The sequence below is a fragment of the Micromesistius poutassou genome (assembly GCF_964030765.1).
Source record: "Micromesistius poutassou genome assembly, chromosome: 21".
Classification (NCBI taxonomy): Eukaryota; Metazoa; Chordata; class Actinopteri; order Gadiformes; family Gadidae; genus Micromesistius; species Micromesistius poutassou.
This window is the reverse complement of record NC_140291.1, coordinates 962,144-977,522: the sequence shown is the minus strand read 5'-3', so window position 1 is coordinate 977,522 and position 15,379 is coordinate 962,144. Positions and strand designations below refer to the sequence as shown.

General features: G+C 49.1%; 3 protein-coding genes across 3 annotated transcripts in view; 2 read left to right on the top strand and 1 right to left on the bottom strand.

The window, feature by feature from the left end:
* tanc2b (tetratricopeptide repeat, ankyrin repeat and coiled-coil containing 2b) overlaps positions 1 to 5,055 on the top strand; it is a 96,387-nt gene extending 91,332 nt beyond the window's left edge. The window contains exons 8-10 of the mRNA XM_084485521.1: positions 505 to 654; positions 1,447 to 1,547; positions 2,047 to 5,055. Coding sequence (XP_084341647.1) covers positions 505 to 654; positions 1,447 to 1,547; positions 2,047 to 4,234 — 2,439 coding nt within the window. The 3' untranslated portion in view covers positions 4,235 to 5,055. The remainder of the gene's footprint in view (positions 1 to 504; positions 655 to 1,446; positions 1,548 to 2,046) is intronic.
* A 2,266-nt stretch (positions 5,056 to 7,321) lies between these two features.
* g6pc3 (glucose-6-phosphatase catalytic subunit 3) lies at positions 7,322 to 10,100 on the bottom strand. Its single transcript, XM_084485388.1, has 6 exons — positions 9,790 to 10,100; positions 9,369 to 9,475; positions 9,161 to 9,251; positions 8,951 to 9,069; positions 8,703 to 8,844; positions 7,322 to 8,275 (listed from the first exon to the last, which is right to left on the bottom strand). The coding sequence occupies exons 1-6, from the start codon at positions 10,005 to 10,007 to the stop codon at positions 7,933 to 7,935; spliced, it is 1,020 nt and encodes a 339-aa protein (XP_084341514.1). The 5' UTR covers positions 10,008 to 10,100; the 3' UTR covers positions 7,322 to 7,932.
* A 342-nt stretch (positions 10,101 to 10,442) lies between these two features.
* Positions 10,443 to 15,143, top strand: lsm12b (LSM12 homolog b). The gene is made up of 5 exons (XM_084485389.1): positions 10,443 to 10,594; positions 12,135 to 12,268; positions 12,622 to 12,731; positions 13,973 to 14,099; positions 14,490 to 15,143. The coding sequence occupies exons 1-5, from the start codon at positions 10,468 to 10,470 to the stop codon at positions 14,580 to 14,582; spliced, it is 591 nt and encodes a 196-aa protein (XP_084341515.1). The 5' UTR covers positions 10,443 to 10,467; the 3' UTR covers positions 14,583 to 15,143.
* Positions 15,144 to 15,379: the final 236 nt, after the last annotated feature.

The following is a 15,379-nucleotide window of genomic DNA, read 5'->3' as shown; positions in this document are numbered from 1 at the left end:
CCCCTCCACTCCATTCCACCACTGAGCAAATGAGCAAAAATGAAACTCATCAATGACACGCAATCAAGTTCACTCCTCATTCCTCAACAGCGCCCCCCAGTGGCTCTTCCCACCAATGCATAATAATAATCCTAGCTCCAGTACACATTGCTAACAGTTATGATAAGCTGATATCTTAAAATAAGTATTTTCAAGTATAGAAGTAATCCCAGTTGTTCTACGACATGATCGTGGAAGCAACCCACAATGTTTTGTTTGATCCTCAAACATAAATATATATTGTAGTCCACTAATCAGATCTAATTATAATCCGCTAATGAGAACTAATTATAATCTGCCTTAACTATGAACTACAACTAACTAACTATTAACTATAAAAATGCCCCCATCAGGCTGTGTGTGTGTGTGTGTACGTATGTGAACACGTGTGTGGTGGTACCTCTGTAGACGTGTCTCCGTGCTCTGAGCCCCTCTCTCTCCGTGTGGATCTCTCCATGCTCCCAGCAGAAGGGGAAGGTGAAGGAGGCGGCGCAGCGCTACCAGTACGCCCTCAAGAAGTTCCCCCGTGAGGGCTTCAGCGAGGACCTCAAGACCTTCAGGGAACTCAAAGTGTCTCTCTTCCTCAACCTGTCCCGATGTCGCCGGAAAATGAACGTGAGTTGCCACGGCGGGCGTGCGTACTCACGGGTCCCAATGTCACGGTGACCTTTGAACACGTGGTGGTGCGTTCAGTGTTGTCCGGCGTTGGCGATGTTATCTTATGGCGTTTATTTTAGCATCAAAGCCCAACGTAACAACACTACTGTGTGGTAGTGGACCGCATGGATTCACGCTCGAAGCTCAGGCAATTTCAATGTTGGCCAAAATGGCTGAAAGACATATCACGATATAACTTGATCATATTGATCGATATCGATAACTATTGATCAATTGTAATGACCTAAAAAGACTAGGAATTACCATGTTGGATTTAAACACTTCTGTTTAACACTTCATACGACCTTCCACTGTTCTTCATTGATAAATACTCCAATGTCGACACAACAATGAAAAACACTCAAATATGTATGTAAAATATATGTAATAAGTATGGAACCGTGTTTATGTAACAAACCCAGCTGCTAGATCCGGTGGTCCAGTCTCTTATCGATATGTATTGAACATGTTTTATATTGATACTGATCAAAAGTCTATCACGATACGATCATTTATTGTTTTATTGCCCAGGCCTACCTCAACCCCCCCCCCCACCCCCCGCCTGATAGGCTCTTCCTCCAGGCTCTCTTGTGGGCCTCCGGAGCACAGCCAACCAAAGTGTCACAATAGGGACTGGAAGCGGAGTACGACTTTGCGTTTTATTCAGCCAACAGCGGCTCCCATCGGTGGTGGTCTTGGTCGTCCCTCCAGGTGGATGTTCTAACAGAGTTCTGGTCCCTCTCCCTTCAGGACTTCGGGATGGCGGAGGAGTTTGCGACCAAGGCTCTGGAGCTGAAGCCCAAGTCGTACGAGGCCTACTACGCCCGGGCCCGCGCCAAGAGGAGCAGCAGGTAACACGGGCGTTGGTCTTTTGTAGTATCTCCACAGTTTGTCGTTCGTAGACGTGCTCGCCGGCTGGACGTCGATACCGTCAGCGATAGGATTGGTCCAAATGACCTCGATGTACAGATTGTGCAGGAGTGCGCTGTCGTAACACGAAATCAAAACAAACGAAACAATAACACTTTCATCTTTTGGAAATCAAAGCGCGTCGCCGCAGTACAGAGTGAGTGAACGTTTGTGGAACAATAACAGCGACAGATCAGTGTACTATTACTTTACATCATAAATCTCATCACCAGAACCAAATTGCTACTGCTATTGTTTATGTTATTGGCAGGCGCGCCCCGCGCTAAATGCTCTTGGGGCACAACAAAACAAAAGCTACAAGTAACGGAGTGAAGCCAGGAGAGACCGTAGCGAAGAATCGATCACCCAGACCGCTATTGTGCTTTGAATGCTAAATGTTTCAAAGGTGTGTAAACATCAACATTGATCTGGACGTTGCAGACAGTTCCCTGAAGCTCTAGACGACCTCAACGAAGCCATGAGGCACTGCCCCAACAACCGGGAGATCCAGAGGCTGCTGCAGCGGGTGGAGGAGGAGTGCCGGCAGTTCGACCAGGAGGAGGAGGAGATGGGGGGGCAGCCGCCGCTGCAGCTGCAGCTGCAGCTTCAGCAGCAGCAGCAGCAGCTTCTGGAGCTGGAGCCTCCGCCCTCCCCTCCTCCCACGCCTCCCCCGGAGGAGCTGGAGGACGAGGAGTCCCTCTCCCTGTCCATGCCCCTGCCCCCCCCACCGGAGCCGCGGCTGGAGGACATGGAGCCCGTGCAGGACCTGTTTGAGGACGACGACTACCTGGAGCAGGAGCTGGAGGCCATGTCCCTGGGCCTGCCGCCGCCCGACTCCCACTCCAACACCTGCTCCAGCCTGCCCATCATCCACAGCCCCCCGCTGTCCCCCGCGCACCCCGACCACATCTACCTGTCCGGGGTGTCCCCCATGGGGCAGCCCTACCACGAGTACCACCCCACCGCCTCCTCCATGTCCTCCCCCACCCACTGCACCTACCAGTCCACCTCGCCCTCCCTCTCCCCCACGCACCCCCAGAACTCCCACTACCGCCACAGCCCGCCGCACACCTCCCCGGTGCACCAGGCGTCCTACCGCTACAGCCCGCCGCCGCTGGGGGGGGGCGGCGGCCAGGGCGTGGACCACCAGAGCCCGCCCCCCTCGCCGCTGCGTCGCTCCGCCCAGTACCGGGTCAGCCCCCCCGTGGAGAGCGTGTGCCTGTACCGCTCGCAGTCGGGCTCCCCCGTGCGCTACCAGGCGGAGCAGCTGCCCGGCCGGCCCAAGTCGCCGCTGTCCAAGCTCAGCAGCCAGCGCTCCTTCCAGCTCAGCTCGCAGCCCTCGCTGTCCTCGCAGCACCACCAGGCCCAGGGCCTGCGGCTGCAGCCCTCCATCGCCCAGATCGTGCGCACCAGCCAGCCCAGCAGCGGCTACGTGGGCCAGATGGGCCACTCCATGGGCAGCCGCTACCCGGGCGGCGGCGGCGGCGGCGGCGAGATGGAGAGCCGGCTGATGTACCAGCCCTCGCTGGACGGCCGGCCCATGGCGCAGGTGCAGGCCAGCCTGAGCGCCGGGGCCCTCTGTCAGCACGGGGGCCGAGGAGGGGTCATGGAGCCCGGCCTGCTGAAGGACGAGCCGCCCCAGCGCCCCTCCTCTGCCTACCGCGCCAGCAGCGGCGGCCCCGGGGCCCCCGCCCGCTACGGCCAGACGCCGCAGATCAGCCGCAGCCAGTCGGCCGCCTACTACCCGGTGTCGGAGCAGCAGCACGCGCTGGAGCGCGCCAACGCCAACGCCAACGCCATGCCGCCCCAGTGCCAGCTGGACTCGCCGGAGATGCCCCACATGGCGCGGCGCCCGGTCAGCGCCAACACCGCGGAGATCAAGCCGCACGTGCCCACGCCGCGGCCCCTCATCCACTCGCAGAGCGTGGGCCTGCGCTTCTCGCCGTCCAGCAACAGCATCTCCGCCGGCTCCGCCTGCAACCTGGCGCCGGGCTTCCGGCCGTCCTCCTCCATCCAGGGCATGGAGATCTCCCTGCAGGCCGCCTACGAGCGCGGCGGCTGCGATGACGTCTCCCCCATCTCGCCCCCGCAGGGCGGCGGGGCGCTGTACCCGGGCGAGGCCGCCGCGGGCCGCTCCCGCAACACGCCCTTCATGGGCATCATCGACAAGACGGCGCGCACGCAGCAGTACCTGCACCAGCCCTCCCGGCCCTGGGCCATGACGTCCATGGACTCGGCCATCAGCCCCACCTCGCCCGGCCAGCTGGTGCAGCAGGGCTCCACCTACAGCCCGCCGACGTCGCTGGGCAACATCGCCTACTACAACAAGACCAACAACGCCCAGAACGGCCACCTGCTGGAGGAAGACTACTACTCCCAGTCGCAGCCGTCCTCGCTGGGCAAGCTGGCCAACGGGTCGCGGGGCGGCGGCGGCGGCGGCGGCGGCGGGGACATCCTGGAGCGCGTGAGCCAGGTGCCCACCTACCCGGACGTCAAGGTGGCCCGGACGCTGCCCGTGGCGCAGGCCTACCAGGACAACATGTACCGCCAGCTCTCCAGGGACTCCCGGACCCAGGGCCCCGCCTCCCCCATCAAACCAAAGAGACCCTTTGTGGAGTCAAACGTGTGACGGCCCCGTGTGTGTGTGTGTGTGTGTCTGCGGTGCGGGTCGGACCGGACGAGAGAGAGCGAGAGAGAGAGAGAGAGAGCGGGCGTAGCTGCTGAACTCGGTGTATGCGACTCGTCCGAAAGGAACTCACGACTTGAACGCAAAAGAGCATACTAGAAATAGAGCAGTGTGCATTTCTGATCTCCTGCACGGAGGAGGAGGAGGAAGGGGGGGACAGCGGTCAGTAGGAGCCCGCACCGGGAAGCAACACACTTCAGATATATCCCCATGACAACCATAACACGCCATCGATTCATCGTCCTGCTCTGCACAGAAGCTCTCGAGGGTAACCAAGGATGCTGGTCCCTACTCTCCGATCTCATGCTCAACCAAAAGACCCGTGCACTTCCGTGAGGTAGTGTGGCACAATGCTCCCCTCCCCCCTCCTAACCGGGGTGGGGTGGGGGGTGGGGGGTGGTGGGGTGCGGGGGGGGCGCGGTTGGTGTGAGACCCGAGAGGGGGACAGAACAACAGGGTCGGACCCGGACATCGTACTCGTGGAACTACGTACCCATCTTCTGTTCTTTCACAGCGTGCTCGAAAAAGCAAGAGGTCGCAAGTAGGCACTAATCTATGTAATACAATATTATATGTTCAATACTGTACATTACCGCAGAAAAAGATGACAAAAACAACTCGACAACTCAGTACTTAATGGAAAATAAATGACGATATTTATTATTAAGTTATATATTGTACATAGAGATACGAACCAAACCTAGTTTGCGTTTTTGAATTGTATTCCGTTGAGAACCATGCCTTCGTGTCCCGTCACTAGTCATGCTGGGAAACACTACCAGGGGAGAGGGGCGGGCGGGGGGGGGGGGGGGGGGGACATTGGCCAACTCTAAAAAAGCCAAGAATTACCTCCATTATGTTTCCAACCTCTTATTTTGTCGTCACGCATCGTGCGAAAGTTCAAGTCAACAATAGTTTCGCTCCCTCGCTGTAGATAGCCCCTTCCCGGCGGCCAGAGGTCCTGTAGTGGAGAGGAGCTCCTCAGACCTGACGTGAAACATTAGAGATCCACACACAGAACACAGAACACATAGGGACGCCACGCCGTCAACCAAACGCTTAGCCGGCAGAGTCAGAAGAACTGTGCATGAACGGGTTTGGGCTAGATTTGGGCTACGGTATTGTTGATGTTAAAATGCTTCTCTTGCATGTATTAACAAAGATACATCCAAACTACTGCACACACACAACAACAACAACAACGCAAACGGACTTTGGGGCCAGAAGCTGTCGTTCTTCATGGACACTCCCCCTCCTTACCCTTTTTTTTTGTTTTGCGATCCTACCAGGTCAGATGTTTGAGGTTCAGTTTGTTGAGGCGCCACTGTATATCTTCAGTTGCGTGTGTGCGTGTGCGTGCGTGCGTGTGTGTGTTGCTGTATTATAACAGACCTCATCATATGCCTTAGTGTGAACTTCAACTAACCGCCATTGGCTGCTGTCTCATGGCATCTTCTCGGCCCAGACCCTGGGACCGGCTCTAAATCAATAAACCACTTTGGAATTCTCGCTTCACTGTTTGCTTGTGAAGACGCCTAGGGGCGGTAGTTTTGTACAAGCTCATAGAAAAATAGTTTTGCTAAATTCTCAAAAGACAAAGTGTACTGTATTCAACACTATAATAGGCCATTTGTGCAATACATTTGTTTGATTTTTGTTTAGAGGGATTGACAGATGTTTTTGTTTCCTTTACTTATACAGATTCAATGATAAACAGTAAATGTACCGGCGCTCATATCCGGTGAGTGTCGTAAACTACTTTTGGTCGTGTTGCGCCTCTGTGAGCTCCTGCTCTCTGTGAGCAAGAACGGAACGCGTAGGAACCGCTCGATGGGGACGTGGAGAAAACGCAAACGCTTCTAAACAACACCGATATAAGCACACACATTGTGTGCACCCCGAATCCGTTGGGACAGTTTCTCCTTCTGCGTTATCGGATGCTCTTTTATTTCCGTTGACCCATGCTACACCTTTATTGTTCTGCCATTTCTGCACTAAAACGCCTGGGATGTTCACTGAGGGTGCACTTTATGTATTTGACTTTACTTTACTGTTCTGATGTGTGGGGGGGGGAAGAGTGCCTGGTTGGTCTATATGTGGACTCCCTGACTGCTCACTGAGCGGGCCTAGGCACGACTGTGTTTCATAATGCCAAGTGACGGGCAGGCAGAACAGGAACTTTTCAATGAGAATCGTGTACAGACTTTCTTAACATACATTATATCTGCTGTATGAATGTCTCCACTGGGTAGGATTGAGGTTACGGTGCAACGTTATGTTCAGATAATCCACCACTGGACTTATTCATCTGCCGGAAACAGGAAAAGCCATTTTTAATCACCTGGTTTCATGCACAAAGTATAAATCAGCCATTGTGCTGTCAATGCAAACAGATAATGTAATTTGGTCACATCTGCTATATATTTATATTTAGTTTGGTTGTTGATGATTGAGGCTGTTCGGGTTGGATGTCACTCACAGATGAATGCAGGTTTTTTCTTTTTGTTGGTCATATAGAAAATAGAAAAAGATTTTAAATGGCTGCCCACTAGTTATTTCATTCGGGTCGGCCTCATAACGTTTCTTCCCTCAGTAGTGTGTTCTGCCATGTGAGAGAGATGCCTGACAGATCAGACCGGAGGAAATGGTGCAACTGTATAATACTTCATTTGAACAGAAGAACTTCTGCATTGCAGACGTTTGCGGGGCGTATGGTTTCAACATGTGGATGTATATTAGTTTGATGTAAATAGTCCAATGCATGTTTGATTCTTTCCATGAGCTCCAGCAGAAACATGTAAAGCAGTGTCCTGATTCTGGTGTGTGAGTGTGCGATATATACTGTCTGGATTTGGGAATAAAATAAGGAAACTCTCCCTGAATCATTTTCTTCAACTGTGCCAGACGACGGCAAAACTCCAGAGTCATTTATTTTAATTTAATGTATTCGCTTGCTGAGCAGAGTTCTATTTGTGTGTAAATGTGAGCTTTCAGATCGCTGTGATTAAACGATACAAAAGTATGACTAAAAACAATAAAAAGAATGTGTTTTTATCTCATGATAAATGATTGTAATCTGTACAGTCAACCAACAGTATGTACTCAAACAGAAAAAAAAAAACATTTATAAATGGTTACCAACTGTCACACCCTGCATGTCAGTTATTTACATTTTGACTTGTGTAGAACAGACACATGCACTTGTGCGTTAGGCATTTTCCTTTCCCATGCTTGGCAGAAATGAATGAAATCACTGACATTACAATGTGTCGGGGAAAACATGAAATTACATTTGCGCCAGATAAACACAACATATAATAGTCTTTGAACACCAAAGTAAAGATTAGCATCATTGAAGGCAATGAGACCAGTAAACAATTGCATAATAATCTTTGAACACCGAAGTAGAGTTTTGCATTAAACCAACATATAAGTCTTCCAACACAGATGCAAACATTTGCATAATTGAACGATATGAAACAAATATAACATTTTTGGTGCAAATAAAAGATGAAGACGAAGGAAGAGCTCTCAAACGGCTTGAGACTAAAGCATCCTCTCACAGAGGTTAACGAAAGGGTTGTTGCTGTAGCCGCTAGCAACCGTACACATCCCCCACACACCCCCTCGCTCCTCACACTTCAGTCCCTCTTCATTTTGCTTGTGAGCAGGTGAACCCCGCCCGGCACCACCACCATCACCACCTGAGGCACCAGCAGGAACTTGAGGAGGAAGAGTCCGTAGAACAGGGGCAGCGGCTGAACGGGCAGCGGGAAGCGGTTGATGTGGTACAGCCCCATGGAGGACAGGGCCAGACACAGCGCTCGGGAAGCCCACGGAAGAGGCCACCCGCCGGGCTTCCAGTACTGGGAGAGTCCCAGGCCCAGGATGGCCGCGCAGTCCCTCGTCAGAGAGGAGAACGGGGCGGAGTCTAGCCGGACCCATTCTGAATGCGCGCACCACTTCTTGGCCAAAGTAATGGACCTGTGACATTATATAACGGACAGGGGGGGGGGAATATATTGACAATGTGACTTGGCTCCCAATGAAGCAGAAAACATTAAACCTTTAAAGCAGAGAAAACCCGGCCTTTAAAAAATGCTTTCAGGTTTTTTTTCTTCCCCTGTAAAAGGCAAGCGACCAGATAACCAGGTTATACCAGGTTATAACAGGTGAGGGGGAGTCTTCCAAGGCAAACCAATAAGTGCTTAGTAAGGGCCGGTGTCTTGCTCATTTTTTATTTTGACCACAGAAATATTAAAATCGGAATATACTAAAGTAAAGCAATGCATAGCATTTAAGATGACCCCATGATTGCTCAATTTCATTGATCCTGCGCACTTGTGCTATTTGTTAGCTTACGGTTAGTAAGTTTGAATATTTATTTATTGTGGATGCAGGAAGTACTCGCCATGAGAGGTCGAATCCCAGCTCTTCCAGTCCGATTTTCAGCAGCAGCGCAGTGAGGAGCAGACCAAGGCTGGAACCAACATAAAACAGCAGGGGTCGCTGTTCAGGAGCCCGAGGCTTCAAAATGACCCCCAAAATAAAACCTGGCGGCGAGTGACAAGACAAACGTTTATTTCCAGCTAGATCAGTGTCTTCGGTAATCAACGTCAGATCCAAAGTAGAATTTAAACTGCGTTCACACACACCGACCTGTAACTGATCCAGCGACAACTTGGTGAGGGAAATGGGCGAGGATGAAGATGCGTGACAGTCCGACAGCAACGAGCAAGGCAATATAAAGAAGGTATGGAAGTGCTGTCCAGATAACACTAAAGACAGACAAAAAAAATAAGTATTTTTTGGAACATCAAAGACAACATGCGCATGCGTGACACACGTTTTGGCCAGGCAGAGACGCACCTTCGGGTGCGGGAGTACAGAGAGGAGCCCACCGCTGACACGATCACCCACCACACTGCTGCGGTCACCATAGCATGGCCCGATGGACTGCCTGTATTATAAAAGCAAAACATGCACCATTATCATTTTAAATGGCAACAAATGACTTTGAAAACGTGTTGTTGGACTGTTGTTCAACTACATTATAGACCATAGGAACCATTCTCACCGGGGCCAGTTTCACAAGTGGAGGCAAATTGAATAACTTGGGGGTGGTTGTTAACGAATAAACGGGATTCACCTATCCACCAGTACGGTCTCTCTCCGAAGAGAACCCTGCAAATAACAAATATTAAGTTAAGTGTTTGCATTTATTTGACATATATGTCTGCGCTTCTGACGCGTATTCTGGCCTCGGTTTCCGGAGGAGCGTAAACACGGACGGACCAACCATTGATATACGGATGTTAAAAATTACTCAAGTTTATCGTATTTTTGTATTATTTTAATTTTACTATTGGTGCTCAAATCATGCGTAAGATTTATTTTATTTTATTTTTTAATACAATTATTTGAACTACAATGCTACATTATCGCCAATATATTTTCGGTAACGACTAGTAGTAGTAGTAGTAGTAGATCCGACTCACCACTTGAACACCAGGTTGAGCCACTCTGACACCGCCGCCACCCACAGCACGGCGGTCCCGGTCCGCCTGTGGACGAAGTACGTCAGCGGGAAGATGAGCAGAAAGGCCGCTTTGGGGTCCCCCATGTGTGTAACAATCAGCCACAGCTTCTCCTGGCTCATCGTCTTCTGCTGGAGGCTGTCGGCCACCCAGACGCCGTGGGTGTGCACAGCTTCCATCTTTATGTGCACGTCTTTTTTGTTGACTTCGGCCCCTCTCTACACACTGTATGACGGGATGCTATGTTTCAGAGAAAAAATCTCGTTGCCTTGCGGCCCCCAACGAGCCGATCGATTCTCTCTGTTTCCTACAGGGGGCGCCAGAGTCCGTTTATTAAAAATATATTCTGCAAGAGGGGACAAAGCAAAAACCATACATTCATTTTGTAGCGCAACGGATATTTTTTGTGTACAGATCGCAACACGCATTAAAAAAAACAACGAGCACACATCCATACATTCCGATATTTAATAATAATAATAATGAATGGACGGGGTGAAGGCCGGGGGAAGCCGAGGAGACTCGACTCGACTCGGCTCGACGACACGCCCTAAGCGAGCGTCGGAGTGGGGGCCGAACGGCGACGTCACCGCGTCGTCTTTTACGTAAGGTAGGCGCTCCGGTTTCCTGGCGGAGAAGATGGCGGCTCCTGGACCGGGGGAGTATTTCAGCGTCGGGAGCCATGTCTCTTGCCTCACCTGCCTGGGCCAACGTCTGCAAGGAGAGGTGGTCGCGTTCGACTACCAGTCCAAGATGTTGACCCTGAGTATCCTTCCCGCTCCCCGCGGCGGGCGGCCGCGGGGGTCCCGTCGGCCTCGCGCGCTGCACGGGCCTTCAGGGTAACCGAAAAATATGTCAAATAGTGATCCGCGCAGGCGCAGTGGATGCTAACAGAGAGGACCATCTTTGTCGGTTTTAAACTGTTAACGATTCACGTATTTCTTTGAGGTTTTTGTTTTTTCCCCGGGGCCGGTCGTCCGTCCGTGCGAATAATTGATCCGTGTGGTGCCGTGCTTATTTTCCTGACGGAAGAAGCCGCGGTGCCGTGTTGTGACTGTAGAGGCTATGTAACACACACGGATCACTATCTGGCAGCGGACTCTAGCACGGCATCATGGCTGTGTGTGGAGCACAGCCCCCGATCTCTCCCGGTTAACAGAAAAGCTGCTCATCCCCGGCCTCGTATAGACGTTAAAACACGGCCACGTTCGGCGCTGTAGTTCGCTGTCACACGATGCCGGGGGGGGTGTAATGCTCGTGTTTATCTAAAGGGATCACGACTATTAACCTAACACACTGCTGATCACCAACCAGTAGTGGGGTAGCTGGTAGCATGCTAACAAAGTGAGCTAGCCGCTGTGACCGGTCAGCCGCCGCCGCTCAGAGCCGCTTGCCTGATCCTGATCCCCCGCTGCCCTTCTTATCTTATCCGCGCTGCCCTTCTCCTTTCCTCCGGTTAATAACGCTTCCCGTGACATGGGTTGATGGTGTGACGGCGTTTGTATCAAGAGGGGGGCGACCGCACACCAGCATGTTGGGTTAAATGGAGGCATGGATGTTGGAGTCGCCCCGCTGCGTTACACCTCGTTGTACATATGGGTGTGTTGCTCGCTTCCACGTTAAATGGCCAGGAGAGACGAGACACACTTGACACTTAACAGTAGTCAGCCGGAAGAAATCATTATGACTTGAGTGTAGCACTATGTAATAGTATTTTTATTTTATTTTTGTTGTTGTTGTTGCTGCTATAGGCCAATGTCTTGGTCGATTCTCCAACCATTAGGTTAATATTAACTCTATGTTAAAAAAAAATGGAGCATTTAGTTCCTTACTAGTCTAACGTTGACTCATTTTCTTTGTGTTTCTTACCTTTACTTTCCTACTATACTAGAGGTCAGACCCTTTTTAGGCTTGATTTTGAATTTGCGTTTGGACTTGTCACCCTTGACATGAAATTAACCTTGGGTTTCCTTAATACGCCGACATATATTATTCTGGCAATTTACTCTATGCTGTAATAAGGAATTGATGATTTAGTTGTTGCTGGAGTTGTTGCTTTAAGCATTTAGTTAGCTATCTCAGGTTAAGTCACATCACCGACCCTATCTCCTTATTGTGTCTTTTAATGGTGCAGATTTGACAGTTTCCATTCGTTACATCGGTGTTTTATGACAAGCCTTGCTTTTTTATCACATTTCAAGAATGAAACTTGAATCTTCATGTATGGAACCATTCCGTTACATTACCACACTGAACAGTGATGCCAAGTTGTAGTAGTTTGGTGCCTTAACTTGAGTGTCCCCCAGAATGTGCTTCCTCCAGTGGAAAGGCAAACCTCAATGACGTCATCCTGATCAACTTAGCCTATGTTTCGGATGTGGATATCATAAACGACCGCACTGAGACTCCTCCTCCACTAGCATCACTGAATGTTAGCAAGGTATGTCCTTCATCTGTCATTGACTTTTTGTTAACTTTATTTGGGGGGTTAAACACCCAACGAGGGGCTGCAGGGTAGAGCTGCAGTCCAAATTGATGGCTGTCTTACACACTAGTCCACATTTATTTGTACACGGATATCCGGGACTTTAATTCAGAGGGGTTTGTAAATAATTGGCAGTCTTTTACAACAGGAACAGGAGCTGAAAACGAAAATGGGCTAACTTATTGTTTAGATCATTTAAGGACACACTACATTTATGTTAATTTAACTGTAAAGTCTAGAATGAAACCAACCCCTAATTATTGCACATAAAAAAACAAATTGCTGTATTTTTGTTAATCTTCCCACAGCTGGCCAACCGGGCACGGACAGAAAAGGAGGATAAGCTTTCCCAAGCCTATGCAATCAGTGCTGGGGTTTCTGTGGAGGGCCAGCAGCTATTCCAGACCATTCACAAAACGTAAGCATTACCTTAGACGCCTCAACTCGAGGAGCATTGCACCACAGAGCAGCCGTAACATTTATCTATCGGAACCGTAGCCCTTTGAGTTGACCAAACTCGTTTTGACCCCACAGTCAGGGATTGACCTGCAGACATTATTAATAGAACCAGTGGCGCGTGCAGGAGTCAGGGGGGGGACTTGGAGCACGAATGTTGGCAGTTTTATGGCAGCATCACTTGGCTTCTCCCGGGTCTTTCCTAAGTAAACCACGCAACATTGTTGACCTATTGACTGGAGGAATGTTCAAAATAATGCAACATGCAATGGTTTTAGTTTGGGATATATTGTAAATACCTCATACATGCTGCTAAGCAGAATAATGGTTGATTATGTAATTGTATACAATACAATTTTATGCACAATGTCTGATACTTATACTTAATGCAATATGCCTGAACTTTAGTGAAAAGAAGATGACTCAATGTTTCCCCACGTTCTCTGTGACAGTCCAAATGTAAACCATTCACTCCTCCTTCTTACAAAACATTTGAATGTAGCTTCTATCTCATGAACCTAGACTTCATGGTCTGACAAAGCGCTCAAACCGAATAGGCTGAAACACAGAGGGACAATTGCTAGGTTAACCATGCCCTGTATACAACAAAGATATATATGCCTTTAAAAATATATACTCTCAGCCAATTGAAAGACTGCCTCAGATTTGAGGCTAGGAGGGTGAAATGTAGACGTTTTTGAGGCCCACAGAAAGGGAGAAGGAAAGTGCTTGACCTATGCAACTGCAAAAGCGAATTTGCCTTCTAATTCAAAGGGAAGCTTCTCTTCATGAAAGAATGGGGTATTCTTAATGTTGCCAAGCATGTTCATGATCGTTTTCTGTACATGTCTTGGTAAGGAAGTAGAAGCCAAGTTGCAACAGGAAACACTATTGTGTGCGTTCAAGTACAACATAATTACTGTATGGGTTTGCAATCAAACTTTCGTATAACAACTCGGCAATGTTTATTTATTTGGCTGTAGCCCAACCATATATATATATATATATATATATATATATATATATATATAAATGGGAAACCTTGAAAGATTATACATGTTCCTTTTTTAAAGTGTTTCAATAGCATATTTATATACAGTAATGATGGTTCGTAATCTTATACACCAACAGCACCCAACCAAACCCATTGTCCTCCAATGGGGAACTAATCCTTCTAACCATCGTTTCTTTTTGCCTTTGCAGCATCAAAGACTGTAAATGGCAGGAGAAGAACATAATTGTGATGGACGACGTCGTAATCTCGCCGCCTTACCAGGTCGACAACTGCAAAGGCAAAGAGGGAAGCGCTTTAAGTCATGTACGCAAAATAGTAAGTGCCTTAGGTTTCCATCCACACTCATGTCACTCACTCAAGTCATGAAGCCCAGGCTTAATGCGACTAAAGAGTGAGGCTAGGGACAATCCAGGTGTATCCAAGATCAATATTTGCAAAAACGTCACTGCAAAACGTTGTAATGCTGCATATCAATGGTAGAAAAAAACAGCAATACGAATCCGAAACTATTTGTAAGTGAACAGTTCTAGTACGGTTACAAATTACGGGCTGTTCGAAATCCCGAAAAAGTTTTTAAAAATATATTTTCCGGATCTCTTGCGAAGAAGGGAAAAAAAAAAAGTTTTTTGTCGTATTTTAGCAGGTGTCCAATTCTGACCTGTGTGTGTGTTCTGTGTCTCCCCCCCCCCCCCCCCCACTGCGTAGGTCGAGAAACATTTTAGAGACGTGGAAAGTCAGAAGTCCATGCAACGTTCACAAGCACAGCAAACACAGAAGGACTCTACTTTATCCTCTTGAGTCGACGGCGTGAGTCGGCCAGGGAAGGCCAGTCTGGCGGCCGTCTGGCGGCCGTCTGGCAGCCGACGCCGGCCGCGGCGCCGGCGTTCCTCGCCCTCGTCGTTGCCGCGACGAAAGAGGAGGAGAGCTGAGGGCCTTTTGGTCCCGAAGATCAAAATACCATTAAAAGGAAAAAAAAAAAAATGAGAAAAAGACAAAAAAGAAAGAGGAAAGATTAAAAAATTAAATTAGACTTTATAAAGAATAATTTAAACATGAACCATAAAGCATAGTTTCCTTAACTAACTTGTCTCATTCTGCCCCCCTACCTCTCTCTTCCTTCCTACATGTCCCGAACAGCCTTTCTTTTGCTCCCTCCTACCTTTGCCTTCAATTCCATTTCTTCACAAAGAGAAAACTAGCGCAGTCAGAAAGGCTTGTTAGCTTTATTTTCTGTCATCGTTTCCTTTTTGCTGTATCCATGTTCTACAAGTGTCTGTATTTTCTGTATTTTAAACAAAATGTGACTTGAAACGCCACACTTTAAAAGGACATTTTCTAAAATAAAAGTAACAAAAATTCTGACTGTAATACTGTAATTTTAACAACTTTTTCAACGAACTCGAATGTCTCAATTGTTTCTCCATCCTGTGTGTTTTGGGCCCGAGCTGCCAACTCTGACGCATTGAGCGTGACGACGCTCTTCTCACGCCACACCTCGTACTTCTCACTAATGACGCGCTATTTCGCTCTTGCTCTAACTATTTGAAAAAAGCTCGTATAATCATACGATGCGTTCCCAAGCGTTGGTCATAACC

Bases quoted from the DNA above. Each gene is read 5' to 3' on its own strand.
- g6pc3 (XM_084485388.1), bottom strand. From the start codon at position 10,007: ATGGAAGCTGTGCACACCCACGGCGTCTGGGTGGCCGACAGCCTCCAG. The intron at 9,476-9,789 runs GTGAGTCGGATC...TGTTATTTGCAG, and splicing joins CTCAACCTGGTGTTCAAGTG to GGTTCTCTTCGGAGAGAGAC. The intron at 8,845-8,950 runs GTCGGTGTGTGT...ACTCGCCGCCAG, and splicing joins TGTCGCTGGATCAGTTACAG to GTTTTATTTTGGGGGTCATT.
- lsm12b (XM_084485389.1), top strand. From the start codon at position 10,468: ATGGCGGCTCCTGGACCGGGGGAGTATTTCAGCGTCGGGAGCCATGTC. The intron at 10,595-12,134 runs GTATCCTTCCCG...AGTGTCCCCCAG, and splicing joins GTCCAAGATGTTGACCCTGA to AATGTGCTTCCTCCAGTGGA. The intron at 12,269-12,621 runs GTATGTCCTTCA...ATCTTCCCACAG, and splicing joins CATCACTGAATGTTAGCAAG to CTGGCCAACCGGGCACGGAC.